Genomic DNA, 16,443 nt, shown 5'->3' with positions numbered 1-16,443 from the left:
TTTCATGGCTAAACGCCTAAATCACTTGTCATCCAATCCATGAATGACAAAACAGGAGCCAAATACAAAATATGGAAAGGACAAAAAAGATAGGGGTAAAACAGGAAATAGACAATATGATTCGTTCATTTTCGATCGTGCAATCAAAGTGATAAGCCTCATGAGTCATAACCTAACCGTGCACGTGACACCATAGAATCACAACCCTCTCTAAAAGACACGTCACTCCTTCCAGAATCGTCTTACGTTTTCTACACTCTCTCTCGTCTTTACCATCGCTGTCTTCATCCCTTCTTCTCTTTTTAATTAATTCTCGAGCTCCGAAGTATCACCAATTCCGGAACTTACAATCGAGATTTCCACCTCTGAAATTCTAATTTCCGATCAGGTACCGAATTTATTTACTTTCTGATGATCACAAAACAAGCACCATGCACAATCATTACTCGATGATACTGCAATTTTTTTTTTTTAATTTTAAGGAAATTCGGAATTAATTAATTGTTTTTATTGTTAATTAATTCCTTTCTAATATCTGCAATTTGATTATTTGAATTATTTATTGTTTCAGAAAAAAAAACAAAAATGAGCAGCCGATCGAGCCGTACTCTTTACGTCGGAAACCTCCCGGGGGATACGAGAATGAGGGAAGTGGAAGACTTGTTCTACAAGGTTTCATTTTCCATAGATTTAATTATTTATAATTTTAGGGGAACAGATTTGTTGTTATTTATTGTTTGTAAACTTTTTGTTGTTTCTATGGTTCATATAAGTTTTTTTTTTTAGAGTCTTAACTTCTGTAAATTGTATTTTATTTTTGTGCTGCTGCATGTTTAATAAATGAAATGATGAATTTTCTCTTATAATTTCTTGGAAAAACAATCAGTTCTGCATGATAGTATGAAATATTTACATTGGAAGAAGCTTTTGTTAGAGTGTTACGTACATTAGATTCTGGTTTTGCTCATTATTGATTTGCATGATACAAATTTCTTCTGACAATTACTCTCTAATTGCAGTATGGGCCTATTGTTGATATTGACTTGAAGATCCCACCAAGACCTCCGGGTTACGCCTTTGTTGAGGTGATTTGATAATTTACAACTCACATGTGGCTGCTTAAGTTATTAGACTACCTTATGGTTAGATTTTGTCCGTTTTCCCCCCCTAATTTTATTGAATTCTTTTTCAATTTATGATGCAGTTTGAGGACTATCGGGACGCTGAGGATGCAATTCGCGGTCGAGATGGCTATAACTTTGATGGGTATCGATTGCGAGTTAGTAGCTGATCACCTACCTGATTTTGTTTTCCTGGTGTTTCTTTGATTTGTTTCCATTATCACACTTTGTTGCTAAATATAATCTTTTTTGTTTCTCTAGGTTGAACTAGCACATGGGGGTCGAAGACATTCGTCGTCGGTGGATCGTTATAGCAGTTACAGCAGTGGAGGTAGCCGTGGAGTCTCCAGGCGCTCTGACTATCGTGGTATGTATTGGCAGTTTGGCACCCTTGACCTGCTTGTTTTTTTGTTTAAGTGCATCCAACTGAGAATTGACTGTTTCGCTGTCACTCTCCAGTTTTGGTGACTGGATTACCTTCATCTGCTTCATGGCAAGACCTCAAGGTTAGTATGATGTTTCTTCCTAATAATGGCTTTTTGTATCTTTTCTAACGTGTACGTACTGTTTTACTTGTGTACGTATTGTTTTACTTTGGCCCTTCGGAAAAATATGGTTTACTGAACTTCTTTGCCTTTATTTATTAAATGTTTATTGCTTCTCTTTTATGATCAGGATCACATGCGTCGTGCTGGGGATGTCTGTTTTTCTCAAGTGTTTCGCGATCGTGGCGGTAAGTGGAACTGGTTGGTTTTGTTTTGCATGTTGATTTCATTGTGGTATTTGTACACTACACAAGGTAATGGAAGGAGATAATGTGGGCATATTTTAGCTACTAGTGATGGAACAGTGGTAAATGTGTTAATGGGATGAGAATGCTGAGATGGATATGACTGGAATAAGTAGGCTAGTATATGTGATTTTTGGATGCACTAAAATTATGGCTTTCTACAATTTTGTTTTTAGTATCAAGGTCATTGACCTTTTATGGTTGTTGAGTCATTATAGAACTACATTGGCGGATGCTTCGGTTTTGGGGAGGAGAAGTCAATTGGGGAGAGATTCGAGAAGCAGGAAGGATCCTCGGTGGTGGAATGTTTAGCTGTTTATATAGGTTTAGGATATTCTTCATCTACTTTAAATGCATGAGACTCTCTTACTTCAAACATTTTAGAGAATCTTATCACAATATATTTGCAGGTATGACGGGAATTGTGGATTACACTAGCTATGATGATATGAAATATGCTGTAAGTTAGTTACTTTTATGTGATGATCGTAGTAGGTTTCAATTCAGTTGGCTATGTTTTGTGCCTACAACCTAGTTATTTCCAAATGGCTCTCTGAAAGTATTCATCTCCTTTCACTTTGTAGATAAGGAAACTTGATCGCTCGGAGTTCCGGAATGCGTTTTCCCGGTCCTATGTGCGGGTATGACATGGTGAATAGGTTACTGAACACAGGATTTTGTTCATATGCTTATAACTGCTGCACCTGCCCGCTCACATTGTTCAGGTGAGGGAGTATGATTCAAGACGGAGCTATTCTAGAAGTCCAAGTCGTAGTCCTTATTATTCGAGGAGCCGAAGCCGGAGTCCTTATTATTCGAGGAGCCGAAGTCCTAGCCGCAGCTGGAGCTATAGTCCCAGGAGCAGGAGGTGTCATTCAATTGTTTGACAAACGAAAATTTAGTATCCCAGTTTAACCTAGATGCAAATTGACTAAGATGAGTGTTTCTGCAGCTATTCTCCCAGGGGAAAATATTCACGTCGGTCTCCATCTCTGTCTCCTGCTAGGTCTGCTTCTCAGCGTTCACCCTCGGGATCACCTCCTCGGTCTTTTTCAAGGTACCTGCTTCAACTTGTAAATGCAGAAATCAGATATCCAGAATTCCTCTTGGTTCATTTTTATGTATTCATCATGCCTTGCACCGTCAATTGTGCCAAAATTCATCTGTTACTGATTTGTAGTTGTCTTTTTACATCAAATGACTTTTTGGGATAGGATGAATTAATAGAAATCCAGGACTATTCATCAGAAAGATATACTTCTAGCATCCAAAATTATGTTTCTTCTGCATATGATCGCATGATTTTTCTTTGTAGTTTTTTTTTTGGTGTTTTGGGGGGGGGTTCCCAGCCCCTGTTTTTCTTATGTTTTGCCTTGCCTACTATATAACGTGATAAAACAAACTTATTCCATGATAGGCTTTCTAGCAACTAGGATTGAAAGAGTGAATGTTCCTTTTTAACTGCATCCTAAAACCTAAAAACCTAACTTATTTTCAAGGTTAACCATGTGTTATAAATTGACCCAGAAGGGGTGACAATAATTGCCTAAGCAGCTGCATTATCATAATTGCTTCAAGTTCCTTTTCTGTGTTATACTGTATATCCTATGTTATGCATAATGAGTTTTAACGTTTTGGAGATCCTGTTGATGGTCTAAGCTTTTAGAGCAAAGATCTTGCTGCAAAATACATGATACTCATACCTGGCTCAAGTTTTGCTAGTGAATGGTATATTCAGGTTTGTATGTTCTAGTGTAGTTAAGCTGAGTTTGAGAACAATGCTAGCTACTTGAAAAGGAGCATTTTATCAGTGGGTATCTAAGCTTGAGATGGTAGGTTATTCTGTAGATACAGAAATTCATCATATAGGAATTTGATGCAAAGTTCTACATTTTATCTTTGTAGTTGTCTCATGTTTAATACGGTCCTATGTTTCAACATATTATAATGACTCAAAAGTTGCTTTGGCTGAAGAATTCAAAGTTTTCCTCGGGGTTGTCTTGTCAATATTTGAATGACATATGGTTACAAGATTATTCACTGAGCAGTTGTCAAATGTGTTGGAGCTCATGTAGGGTGTAGCTAACACGTAGTCCAGCTTAAGCCTTGTGCTGCTGGACATTTTTGCCTCAGCCCTTTTGTCCTTCGTCTATCTGTTTTCAATATATCTCGTAAACTGATCGTTTTATTTGGAAAGTTTACTGCATTTCAGTTTCATATTTTGGTCATCAACAGAAGTTATTTTTCTTTCAAACATTTCTCTTCTTTTATTATCATCTTTTCTGTTTTTCATTGCTTTTATTCTGGTCTATGGTTTGTGCCCCATTTTAACCATTTTTGTATTTATCCAAATGCTCTGGTTGTGCCGGAGTTGAGATAAGCATTTCTGTGTCATTTGGCTGGGAAACTTTTCATGTCATTTACTTCAACGTCAATTTTTCTCCCTTTCCTTATTGGACCCTTTTTCCTGCATCATAGACTTTCTCAAAAAAGTTTTTATTGTTGAGGAGTGGAAGGGGAGGGTTGAAAAAAGGCCTTATTGGTAAGCCAGTAATCATACCTTGTTTATGAAGGTTGTCTGTTTGTTTGCTAGATCTGGCTCTTTTGCGAGGACATGGGGAGTTGGATATTAGGAACTTGATGGGATGTGGTGCTCAAATGCCTGCAACTCATTTGGTTCTTGAGGTAATGCTGTTTTTGTTGATGAGCACCTGTGGAAAAAACCTAATCGATTTATATTTCTAATATGTTATGCATGGTGTTCCAATGAGTGCTAGAATGGAACAATATAGAAGGAAGGGTTGCATTTAGAGCTGGAAGGAATGATTTAGGTGCAATTACCACTGAAAAATTCAAGGCATCTTCGGCTTCCTTCAAACTTCTGCCCAATGATTCTCTTTTAACTTGGTGAAAAAGACTGGGTGGATGTTGTTCAGTACTTCAGTATTTTTTATTTTGAGTTTCGTCGTTTTGTCTTTATAATTTTTAGTTACTGGATTGATGCTTTTCTGTTGGTTGCTACTAAGATTGTTGGTAATTATTTGTTTCTGAATATGCCCTCAATGAGGTGGAATTGGCATTGAGGCTTTTGGATCAAACATTAAGGATTGTTCTGTTGAAATGGATTGTTTCTGGAAATTTTTGCAGATCCCGGTCTAGGTCCAGTTCTCCATTGTCATCTGTAAGTCAAATCTAACCTGGTTCTGTTATGCTCACCTTTTTTTTTTTTTCTCCCAAAGGAGAAATATAAAGGGTGGATTATGTGCTTTATCGCTGGGATACTGTTGATAGATTTTAGAATTTTCTATGATGAAGACGAACTATGTTGTATTATGCAGCCTCGTAGCCCAAGGGGACGCAGTCGAAGCAGGACCCGGAGCATATCTCGATCCCTTTCACCTTAGGTACGATTCTTCTCCCAGTTTTCATCCACGACTTGTCAATGATTTTTTTCCATCTGCATCAAGTGATTCCGACTAATATGGCTGTGTTTGACAGGTGAGATCAGGTTAATGCCAACTGGTATGCCTCAAGGATTTGACTATTTGGGATTCAAACATAATGTTATTTTATGTAGCTTTGTAGAGGTTTAATGGTAGAAACTTGGAATAACAACTAGAGAGAGCTCATTATGATTTGGATTTCGAGTACTGCAAATCGTCATGTATTGTTGTATACTTGTGTAGTAATTTATTATTATGGAGTAAATCATGTGTAATTTAAATAGCGTATGGTGGATTAACTCGTGTTGGTCTGTTCACATCTTTGCCTTTTTAAGATTGGATTATTGCTGAGGAGAAATTTTAAATGGATTATTGCATGGGAGAAATTTCAAATGATTACGACCTGACTTCAGAGTGCTGACAAACCCCACGCATTCATTGAACCCCAAGCGATCATTGAAGCTAACTGACGCCCTAAATCCCTTACCAACCGTTAAAACGGCGTGTGTTCATTGAAGCTAACTGACGACCTAAATCCCTTAGCAACCATTAAAACGGCGTTAAAAATTTCGCCACCGAACTCCCTTGCCTTATTTATTGGTATTCCACCGAACTCCCTTGCCTTATTTATTGGTATTCCTCGTGCCAAAAATATCATGATTTCCCCATAAATTGATCCTTGAGGGTCTTATATACAAACCCCTGGCTAACCATAGAGTCCGGATTGATATTAGTTTATTTGATAGACGTTAATTATTGGGATTCGAAGGATTTGAAAATTGAATTTTTTTCAAAGTAGCTATTGTTTAAAAGTCGCAGGATCTTAATCAGCTTCTATCTCGAACAGCTACTTCGTCAGAAAGAGAAGGCTGAATGCACGTACAGAATATGGTAATGCCATGCAACAAATGATCTTATTTTATAGTTGTATCCTCAAAAGGCAAATAAACTAGAGGAGACGAAAAAGTCCATCACATCGCCACACACGGCTGCATAGAAAGATCGTTTTTCAAGGCCACTCTCAGTATTTTGAGTCTTGTCACGATTGACAAGGGACTCCAAGCATTATATATCGTTTCTCAAGCATACATAATTCTGGGTTTTCAGTCAATAGTGGTGGTAGTTTTTCATCACCAAAAGAGGACAAGAAAGTAGCCCATGACTGATTTTGTGACAATGTCATGTCCTCTCAGACCCATGCCTTCGGCGCAAGCTGCTGGGACGTAGGCCTGGATCTGAGCCACTTGCAACTTGGTGCAGGTGGAAAGCACCCCAGCTTGAACTTGAATCTCTGTCCACCTGGCTGTGTGAGAATGGAGGCAAGTGATCTCTTTCCCATGCATGGAAGCGACTCGACGGCAGATTTTCGGCTTCTTGAAAGTTGCGACCAGATGTTCCTGGTGGGAAGAAATAGAAGCCACCATTTTGATCTGATGACGAGGCCACTGGCCCTACCTGACTTATAACTCTATGACTGCCAGGTCTTCGGGCACTAGGGATAAGCGGTGCACGCATGGCTGGTGAATTCCCTGGCTGCTGCTGTTGATAATATGCCTGAAGAGCCTGGACTCTATCACGTGCCCGAGTATTACTGCCCAGGTATGGCGGTATCATGGACGAAGCAACTGAACTTCCAGCTCTAGCACTTGAAAAGTGGAAACAAGACTATGTTATGATCAGTAATGCCCCAAAAAATTAACAGAAATTCAACTGAGGGTAAAAAGGGAGGGGGAGGTGTTCTAGCTTGCATATTTGAAGGGAAAAGGGATGGAACAGGAAATTTAACCCTCTTACTGTGGTGAAGTAGATGCACTAAATTTTTAAGTAACTCAGTTAGCAATGAAAGGAGATGACAAAGTTAAGAAACAATCCAGGAACCAACAAGAAATACATAGAGATATATACCCGTGACCAATAAGGAATGGATGCATAATAGACCCTGATCTTGGTACATCGGAACTGGTCCTTGATGACCTTTGAGTGACATGTGGAATTGAAGTTTGATCACCGCTTGCAATTCGATTACTGGATGTAGAGAAGGAAGAGGAATGCTGATCCCAACCGTGATAATGGAGATCCATGGCCGGGAAAGTATACGAAGTTGGCATCTCACTGTGTATTGATGGACCATTCCAGGGATTGTTAAAATTGGAATTATCTGAAACACTTCCACTGGTGTTCGAGGATGAGGGATGAATGGGTCCGAAGTAAGCAATATAAGGACATGGATGCGTAGCAGATGATACGGCTGTGTGTTCAGCAAAGATGGCATGTTGTCCCAATAGATCATGATCTGCATTTCAAAAATTACTTCAATCAATACATTATGCATTTCGCCTTCCAACTCAAATCCTCTACAGATATCTCTATTTATGCCACAAAAAGAGAGAGAGAGAGAGAGAGAGAGAGAGAGAGAGAGAGAGGAACATCTTACATGCATTTGATGATAATTCCCCTTCCCTGCCACGATAATAGAATGACAAAACATGTTAGAAAAAGTTGAAAGAAAAATAGAGGATCAAAAGAGTCAAAACAGCAGTCCAAGGAAACAAAACTGCAACAACAAGGTGGAAAAAAAAAAAAAAGAGAAACATCACACCCGTGAAAAATAGCAGTTTCCCAACGGAGGGGGGAAAAAGAAAAAACCTAATTACATCACCGTTAGTAGCAGAATTTGAGATGTTATGAAAATTTCTAAACAAAACAGAGCGTAAATGTTTATATTGTTAATAGAATATTCTCGAGCAACAAGTAGAATCTCATAAAACTCGCAAAAAGTAGAAATAGGATTGAACTCATTTCATCTTGAAAGGTGACTGATATGGCATAGTTAGGGCAACATTAAATTCCAAGGTCTACTGCACTTACTACAGTCAGTTAATGCTTTCAAGTAATGTGAAACAGGATGGACCAAATGCATCATTAGTCATGTAAGATCATCATGAACTTATTTACAAAGTAAAGATCACCATGAACTTAAAGAGACATGGGATATCCAGCATTTCACATCTTGCGACCAATTTGATGGTCAGAATCGGTTAGTCCGTGACTTGTGTTAATTGGCTCATGTACCAGATCAGTATCCACCATCCTCATAATTAAATTTTGACTTCAGTTACTTTCAGGTCCCAACAAACCTTTTAGAAATTTTTAATATTTTCCCCCCTATATATTAAGCCAAATACAGAGGTTACAAGCTTTGCTGACAAAAATTTTAACTGACATGGATTCCGCCGATTGCATGCATTAAACTGAGGTGCCAACAAGTCATGTACCACCAAATACCCCAATCAAGAGAATCCAAGTAAATTATTAAGAAAGAGGATGACTACAAGATTTTCTGATCAGGCTAGCACATGAAATGTATTAAGATGACTATTAAGAACAACAAAAGTCTATTGCAGCACATCCAGTTCCTTGTGAACTCTTTCAAAGCATCTTTTGCATAGCATCTCAGAGGGAATGTAATGCAAATCTAATAGTGGTTAAAGGGGAAATTTTAGCCAGGGTCAAGCAGGGTAACAACAACAAATGTTAGCATCCTTAGAGATGTCCATGATTGCAGCTTTTGGAGGGCCAAAGAAATTAAGACAAGTAAGAACTCTCCTGAACTCAAGATAGATAATCCTTAAAACAACCCATGCCACCATTTTTTACATTTTGATTTAAAGGAGACTCAGTTTTCCCGATTCTTACTTCTGTCTTTTGCAAAGAGGAAATCTCTTCTCTATGGATTTCAGTCATTTTCAATAGGAAATATCCATGCAAAGAATTCCGAAGAAATGAACAAATATGCAGGTATGCAACCTCTTCATGGAAAAGCAAACAGCACAAAATTTAATGCTTACTCAAAAGATGAAGGAAGTCGTGTTAAGCTACCGAATGGACACCAGTGAACTCCAAAAGACTGCAAATGGAAACAACAAAGAAATAAGAACATGTAAAGTTCAATCAAAGTATTATCTTGTGCGTGTAAACCTAAGCACATAATATGGTCAAAAGTGACTAACCATGAAGTTGATTTATTCTTGTCATGCATGTAAACAAAAATAAAACCAAAATGCAAGCAAATACTAATGACTTGGATGCATAAATCAAAAGTTGTAGAGAACCTCATGAACAACAGCAACATTCATGTAGAATGGTAGACACTCTCCCAATTGGCCTGGAAAACAGAAAAAGTGTTGGTCGCTCAGGCTTCTTTGTTCAAGGCTATCGCTTCAGTAACCAGAAACATGGACACTGAAACTTTTTGTTTGGTATTTAAAGAAGCAATAGTGCTTCAGAGACCTTAAGTTTGTTGTAACAAAATTTTCAAATAGTAAATCGTGATGAAAAATCTTTGAATCCAGAGAGAATCTGCTTTTTAGCAGAATGCACTATGATACCTCAACAATTTGAATGAATAAAGGGTTCATGCGCAATATTTTGAATAGACCTTTTTCTTCTTTTAATGAGCTGTACAATGTGATAATCTAGTGTAAATTAGAAAGTAAAGTAGAAAAGAAATAACCGCATTGTCAGCATAATCTTATCAAAAGACGTCGTTATGAACATCCGTGAAAAGGAAATGAATGGCCTATGTGGCGATGATAAGGTAGCATATATGAAGGTAAATTAAAATAAAGACAAGAGAGAATACAGATAATCAAAGGAATGTTTGAGCAAAAGTGATCTAATAAAAATTTCGTCTCACCATTTCAGAGTAGCTTAGATCATAAAGATCCTCATCATGGGTCCAGTCATCCATGCTAAATTCCGGAAATGAGCGACAACCATTAGAGTAAAGCCATTGGCCTTTCTCAATTTTCCGACAATTAGGGCATTGCATGGCACCCTTTGAATTGAATGCTGAACCAATGCAATCTGAAGACAATCATAACAAAATTAAATTATAAACTAAGAAAGGATATACACAATGGTACAAAGTGAATAAACTTGTGAGTGTATTGAGAATAAAAATATATCTCGGAATAAATTAATATTGCTGCATTATGATCCGGTGGGTGTTAATGTGCCAAGTGCAACCATAATGCAAAAAGTCAGGAGTTCAAACCAGTTGCAAACTCTGTTTTTTATAGTCTGAACAAAAGATGTAAGGTTATGGATCAGCAGTTCTTTAAATTTTAAATAAGATGTCCTAAAACTTTAAATTAGTTTCACCACAAAGTATCTCAGTGTATAATGTTACAAGATACCTGATTCTATTAACCAGGCATATTTAGTATCATCACAAACTTACAACCTAATTCAAAACAAGTATCGAGTGAATCTCTCACTCGTCACACCACCACCACCACCACCACCAATATAGCACAGAATCAATTAAAACTTACTTCTTACACTCAAATAAGTTGTTAATGTCCCCAAAGCTACAGTTCATTGATCCACGTTAAGTCACGAGTTTATTTGTGGGAAAATACACAACAACGACGCCATTTTGGAAATTCCCAGACATGAATATGCCTCGGTTTCAATTATCAACTATTACTGATCTCTAAAATCTAATCTCAATGATGATGACAGAAACTTGGTCTTAAAAAAATCATCCACTGCATCAGACGATGGGAATAAATCAACTGTGATCCATAAATATCCTCCTTAAAACAACATCCTCATAACAATAATTCAAACATTTTCTGCTGTCGTTGTTATTTTGCTAACAAAATGTAAGACCAGAAGATAAATTTGTGGAAAAACATAAATTTAAGAATGCTCATGTAATGAAAGCATAAACATGATCATCACAATTAAGCCTAGATCTCATCAATTCAACTGTAAAACAAATAAAAACTCAACATAATAATTTAAAAAAAAAAGTTCAAATTTTGACTTACCCAAATGAAATTGGTGACCGCATTGAAGCTTGGCCCACGATCGATCCCCATTGTCGGTGACCAATTCGAGGCAAATCGAGCAAGAAACGGTGCCAAAGCTTTTTCCACGGCTGTCACAATCACCAACGTCGCCATCGCCGTCGTCAACCACCAAGTCATCGTCATCATTACTCCCTAATCCCATAATTAAGCGAAAAGTCCCCAAATCTCAAACCCTAATTCAGGCGAGAATAAGTAACACGAAGACGGAATCAGCTTGATAAGTTAATAAAACTTCAGAATTGAATTCTCGTTTTTTTCTTTTTTTTTTCCGGTTTAAGCAGATAGAAAGAGATGAGGAGATGAAATGAAATTATTTTCTTTCAATTAATTTTTTTTTCTGTTTTGTTTTGTTTTGTTTTCCGCTTCGCTTATCTTTTTTGTCGTAAACTGGTTTCGTACCGTTAGATTTGCAGCTGTTGGATTGCTGTTATTAACCGCTGTCCGCTGTCCGCTGTCCAAAGGAGGAAAGATGGACGGCTCAGATTGAGTTTGGGTGGTTCTCGTGTTGGTTGATTTTTGTTTGACATTGGTTGTTGGCCTGCTGTTGCCCGAACGCCCTTTGTTTTTATTTTCTGGGTACTCATCTGACCTAACTATTATTTTTTTTAATTTATCTAATTTTTTATTTCGTTTTTGTTTCACAAAAATAAATAATAAATGAAAAAATGTTACTGATAATATTTTTTTTAAAAAAAAAGTGGAAAAGTGAATAACTGATATCATAACAAATAGTACATTAATAAATAAATTATTTGTCGCATTTATTGAAATATACAATATAAAAAATGGATGGTCATTGTTATGTTTATTATCCAATTATAGATTTAACTTTTTAATGAGGAAGTTACCCAACAAATTTTTTTATTTTTGTAAAAAGAGTTTGCAGTGCACATCTTCTTTGACATTATATGTATGATGCAGCAAAGCAATGTGATCAGTGGCCTGCTTTATTTATTGAAAGGAAGGAATCGATGATTTGGACAGGGTCAATATCAATCCGTACAGTGCTCAATATCGCTTTTCCTTTTCTTTCTCAGATTCTTTTCAGTGTCATTGTACAATTGAAATGGAAATGGCGAAGAAAAATATCATGTGTCAGTTTGATGGTAAATTTTGCAAATTGGACGTTTTGTGTGTTAAAATGTAAAATGTAAAAATAACATTTTAGTTAATTAATGCGATAATCTCGATTTTGATTGCTTATGGTCTTATTTGAAATTGAGATATTGTAATTTTTATAAAATAAAAATTATAATTATGAAATAAAAATTAATAATATAAAATAAATAAATATTTTTAATAATAATTTTAATAAAATTATTAATGATATAATTGATTTTTTATTATACAAGTAAAAAATCATATCAATATAATTTTTAAGTTACAATAGCTCGTATTTACTAAACATTTTAGTACAATAACTTTTAAACTACAGTTGCCAAACCTTAATTCCGAACACACCATATATGAACTCTGAAAAATCATATAAATGAGATTCCCAAAAAAATTGGAGGGGGTGATTTTAGAAAAAGGAAAATGAGTGCTTTTTAATTTTTGTTCTGTTTTTCATGTGGATGTACAGTTACAGTATTGTGTGTATTTACTAAACTTAACTTGCAAGGCTTCTAAATGTCCATTGGCATCAATTGATTCAATTCTTAAAGCTTGTGCGGGTTGTATTTTTAATATATCCATGATTATTATATAATCATAATTTCTAAATACTTGAATTATACTTCAAAGCTAAATTTATAAATATTTATAGCTTACAATTAATAATTAGAATCAACGCACACACTAAATTTGAGTATGAAATAGACTATTACGATTTAAAATCACACATGAACTGAAAAAAAAAAAAACAACATTGAAATTGCTCATGAACACCATTTCTTTATTTACAAGTTGATGAAGAGAGTGCATGCCAATTGCCTAATACTCAATTTGCATGTGGCAGTCACATGGGTCATTGAGAAGAAGCAATATTTTGTAGTCAAAGATTGAGGGTCTCACGATAAAAAGTTTTAGTAACATATCTCAGCTTTATCCTAAAAAAACCCACTAAGCTAATCATGTCAAGATCAAAGAGTATGTCTGGGTGCAATGGATATTCTTGCCAACTTGGCCCATATGTATATTTCTCTCTGCTTTTACCTTTCTCTATTGCGCGTACCTGCCTGCACCCAAATTGGCACCAGTGGTGCTTGATATAATTAAAAATATTATTGCTATATTTTTTTCTTTAGGGAAAAAAAATTCCCAGCATTAAAATTATATAAAAAAAACTCTATTATTTTTTAAAATTAAAAATTAAAAAAAAACATATGTCATTATTATTTTTAACCATGCTCCTAATTTTTAATATTAATTCTTTTGAAGTTGTATTTATTTTTTTTTTTTAAAAATTATCTCTACATAAACCATTATTTTACCATTAAAAAAAATCTATTAGAATTTGATAAAAAAATCTAAATAAAATAATTATTTGACCATAAAATGTATTAAAAGTCTTGGAACTCTAAAAAATTATAAAATTGATAATTATCTACAATCATATTTCTTATCTAATTATAAATTTTATTATTTTTAAAAATTTCAAAAGGTCAAAAGTAAAATAGTGATAAAGTGGTTAAGAATATAAATTAAAAAAAAAAAAAAGAGGTGCATAAAATATATCAATTTTGTTTTGATTGGTTGGTTGTATGTATATGACAAAAAAGAGTTCGTGTAAAGATAATTTATCTTCCTTCTTTATCTTGTTGTCAACATGTGTACGGTTCTGATTATCCCATCATGAATCTGATAGGCGTACATCATGTTATCATCAGCTTTGGCGTGGGCCATTGGAACTAGCTGTCACTGGTAGGTAAGACTATCTGTGTGTACTGCATAGTACCCCTTTCCTGTCGACATAGATTTTCTGACAGGAGTGATAAAAAAAAAAATCTAAGAACAGTTTGACTTTTTTCACGTCCAGATAAATCATCACGTGACAAATTTGGAGTTTCTCACTTTTTATTTAAATACGAAATAAAATATTTTATTTGAAAAAAAAAGGTAATTTGTTTTTCCTTAATTATAGGGTCAGTTAAAATTGTGGTCAATAGAGAGAGTCAAACTGCAATTTCGGTAAGAACGAGAGGTAAATTTGTAAGTTTGAACACAACAGAGTTTGGCCGCTCTCTGGTGCAACTCTTTTTAGATTTTTACTATAAATACTCGGCGCCTCAGGCTCCGCTGAAAACGCTCAGGCTCTTTTAATTTGCTCTCTTATTTCAGTTTTCTGAATCAAATTAAACAGATACCAAAAAAAAAAAATTTTCATAAACGTTAAACATGATAGTTTATCAGGATCTTCTCTCTGGTAATCCTCTTTTTCTTCGAAATTCTGAATGATTTCCATTGATTTTTCTGTCAAATATATGTTTACTTGTTCGTATATTTGTTTGATTTCATGCAGAATATATATATATATATATATATATTTATTTATTTATTTATTTTTCCATTGAATATAGCTATGTTAAACAAAAATATGAAAAGGGTATTTTTTAAAATTTATGATTTATTTATGTTGTTTTCCTTATAATTCAAGTTTTGATTTTTTATGTCCTTGCTACAATTTTCATTTATAAGCTAAATTTTGTTTGGTTTGTTTAATTTTCAGGTGATGAGCTTCTCTCAGACTCATTCCCGTACAAGGAAATTGAAAATGGAATGCTGTGGGAAGTTGAAGGCAAGGTTAGTGTGTGCGTGTGTGTGTGTGTATTTCTTTCAATTATGAACAATTGAATTGCCCCTTTAATGTTAAAAGGTTTATCTAGCTTTTGCTCTTACTATTAGGCTGCTATCAGATTCTTTTAGTGTTGCTCTTTTAATTAGTCTATATCTTTGCACATTGGTTGGATTTTGGCAGTGGGTTGTTCAAGGGGCAGTGAACGTAGACATTGGGGCTAACCCTTCTGCAGAAGGCGGAGATGACGATGAAGGTGTCGATGACCAAGCTGTCAAGGTTGTCGATATTGTGGATACCTTCAGGCTTCAGGTGGGTGAATTGAACTACTCAACAGCAGCATTTGATGATTTTATAACTGTAGCAGATTTTTGGTTCTTATATAGTTGTTGTGCTGATTTGTTTTCATTGATCAAGTGCAGGAACAACCTGCTTTTGAAAAAAAGCAATTTGTTACCTTCATGAAGCGGTACATCAAATTGTTGACACCCAAATTGGAAGCAGAGAAGCAAGAGTTGTTTAAGAAGAACATCGAGGGAGCTACCAAGTTCCTGCTTTCAAAGCTCAGTGACCTTCAATTGTATGTGTTTTGTTACTTGATACATGAATTCACATGGTGGATTTCAATCTTTAATGTGTTCTTATAAGTACAATGCTATGTGCGTTAATTACTCGAGTGTGTTTGCTGCAGCTTTGTGGGTGAGAGCATGCAGGACGATGCAGGCTTGGTGTTAGCATACTACAAGGAGGGTGCCACCGATCCAACGTTTCTGTACTTTGCATATGGATTAAAGGAAGTTAAGTGTTAAAATCAAGTCTATGGAATACGGGTGATTATTGGCTTTCAATGGCTGCGTAAACACCTTTAGTTTTAGGACTTTAGTTGAGGATATATAATTTATTTATGATCTTCTTAGTAGGCATTATAAAAATAGTGTGTTCTGAGGATCTCTGCGTTCAAAGTTGATACTTTTTTTATCTTTAAATAATATGCTTTTCTGTCTTTCTGATGATGAGGAGATGTATACTTAATTCAGCTTGAGTAATAAAAGAATACAGATAATATGATACTGTGTTTTTTATGAAAAACGTTAGGAAGTAGTAGGAAGGATACAGTGTGCCCCTCTTTGGTGCTTCATTCATCATTCGTCTATTCTAAAAATTTTTACTCTATTAAGTTCAACCAACGTGCCGAATGAAAAAAATTATGTAAAAAGCTTTATTGTTTATTCCCATAACAGGGTTTCTTAAATAATCAGCATGTTTTGGTAAAATTAAATTGATGATTGCCCTTCATTGGACCTAAATTTTCTCGGCAACCACTCTACAGTGCTCGACGGCAATTTTTAATGTTTGTTTCACTAATTAAACTCACACTCCTGTAGATGTAAGAATTTGAAAAGTTGGTAATTTCTGTTGATGCAAATTACAATCACGAAAGCGAAAATAGCTTGGCAGGCAGACAAATCCCCAGGCA

General features: G+C 35.4%; 3 protein-coding genes across 9 annotated transcripts; 2 read left to right on the top strand and 1 right to left on the bottom strand.

Annotated features, from left to right (window-relative positions):
• Window positions 1-215: 215 nt before the first annotated feature.
• LOC18041973 (serine/arginine-rich splicing factor SR30) lies at window positions 216-5,671 on the top strand. Of its 7 annotated transcripts, none has more exons than XM_024183291.1 (14): window positions 216-388; window positions 572-672; window positions 1,020-1,085; window positions 1,205-1,279; window positions 1,383-1,488; window positions 1,581-1,627; window positions 1,797-1,854; window positions 2,322-2,371; window positions 2,496-2,552; window positions 2,637-2,779; window positions 2,864-2,968; window positions 4,485-4,596; window positions 5,059-5,092; window positions 5,250-5,321. In XM_024183291.1, the coding sequence occupies exons 2-13, from the start codon at window positions 586-588 to the stop codon at window positions 5,068-5,070; spliced, it is 918 nt and encodes a 305-aa protein (XP_024039059.1). In that variant the 5' UTR covers window positions 216-388; window positions 572-585; the 3' UTR covers window positions 5,071-5,092; window positions 5,250-5,321. The 7 variants fall into 7 exon arrangements, 5 of the variants coding, with proteins under 5 accessions (XP_024039059.1, XP_024039058.1, XP_024039057.1 ...); XM_006433364.2 differs by lacking the exon at window positions 4,485-4,596 and adding an exon at window positions 5,410-5,671 and having other exon boundaries at window positions 218-388; window positions 5,250-5,315; XM_024183290.1 differs by lacking the exons at window positions 5,059-5,092; window positions 5,250-5,321 and adding an exon at window positions 4,689-4,795.
• A 570-nt stretch (window positions 5,672-6,241) lies between these two features.
• LOC18041972 (E3 ubiquitin-protein ligase RFI2) lies at window positions 6,242-11,789 on the bottom strand. Its single transcript, XM_006433360.2, has 7 exons — window positions 11,633-11,789; window positions 11,192-11,406; window positions 10,051-10,220; window positions 9,203-9,261; window positions 7,789-7,814; window positions 7,260-7,647; window positions 6,242-6,999 (listed from the first exon to the last, which is right to left on the bottom strand). Exons 2-7 carry the CDS (start codon window positions 11,373-11,375, stop codon window positions 6,534-6,536), a joined length of 1,293 nt encoding a protein of 430 aa, XP_006433423.1. The 5' UTR covers window positions 11,376-11,406; window positions 11,633-11,789; the 3' UTR covers window positions 6,242-6,533.
• Window positions 11,790-14,440: 2,651 nt separating this feature from the next.
• LOC18043154 (translationally-controlled tumor protein homolog) lies at window positions 14,441-16,013 on the top strand. Its single transcript, XM_006433359.2, has 5 exons — window positions 14,441-14,597; window positions 14,901-14,974; window positions 15,150-15,278; window positions 15,389-15,546; window positions 15,658-16,013. Exons 1-5 carry the CDS (start codon window positions 14,570-14,572, stop codon window positions 15,773-15,775), a joined length of 507 nt encoding a protein of 168 aa, XP_006433422.1. The 5' UTR covers window positions 14,441-14,569; the 3' UTR covers window positions 15,776-16,013.
• Window positions 16,014-16,443: the final 430 nt, after the last annotated feature.

This window comes from Citrus clementina, unplaced genomic scaffold (assembly GCF_000493195.1).
Source record: "Citrus clementina cultivar Clemenules unplaced genomic scaffold, Citrus_clementina_v1.0 scaffold_5, whole genome shotgun sequence".
Lineage (NCBI taxonomy): Eukaryota > Viridiplantae > Streptophyta > Magnoliopsida > Sapindales > Rutaceae > Citrus > Citrus x clementina.
The sequence above is the reverse complement of the archived record's forward strand: the minus strand, read 5'-3'. Positions and strand labels throughout refer to the sequence as shown.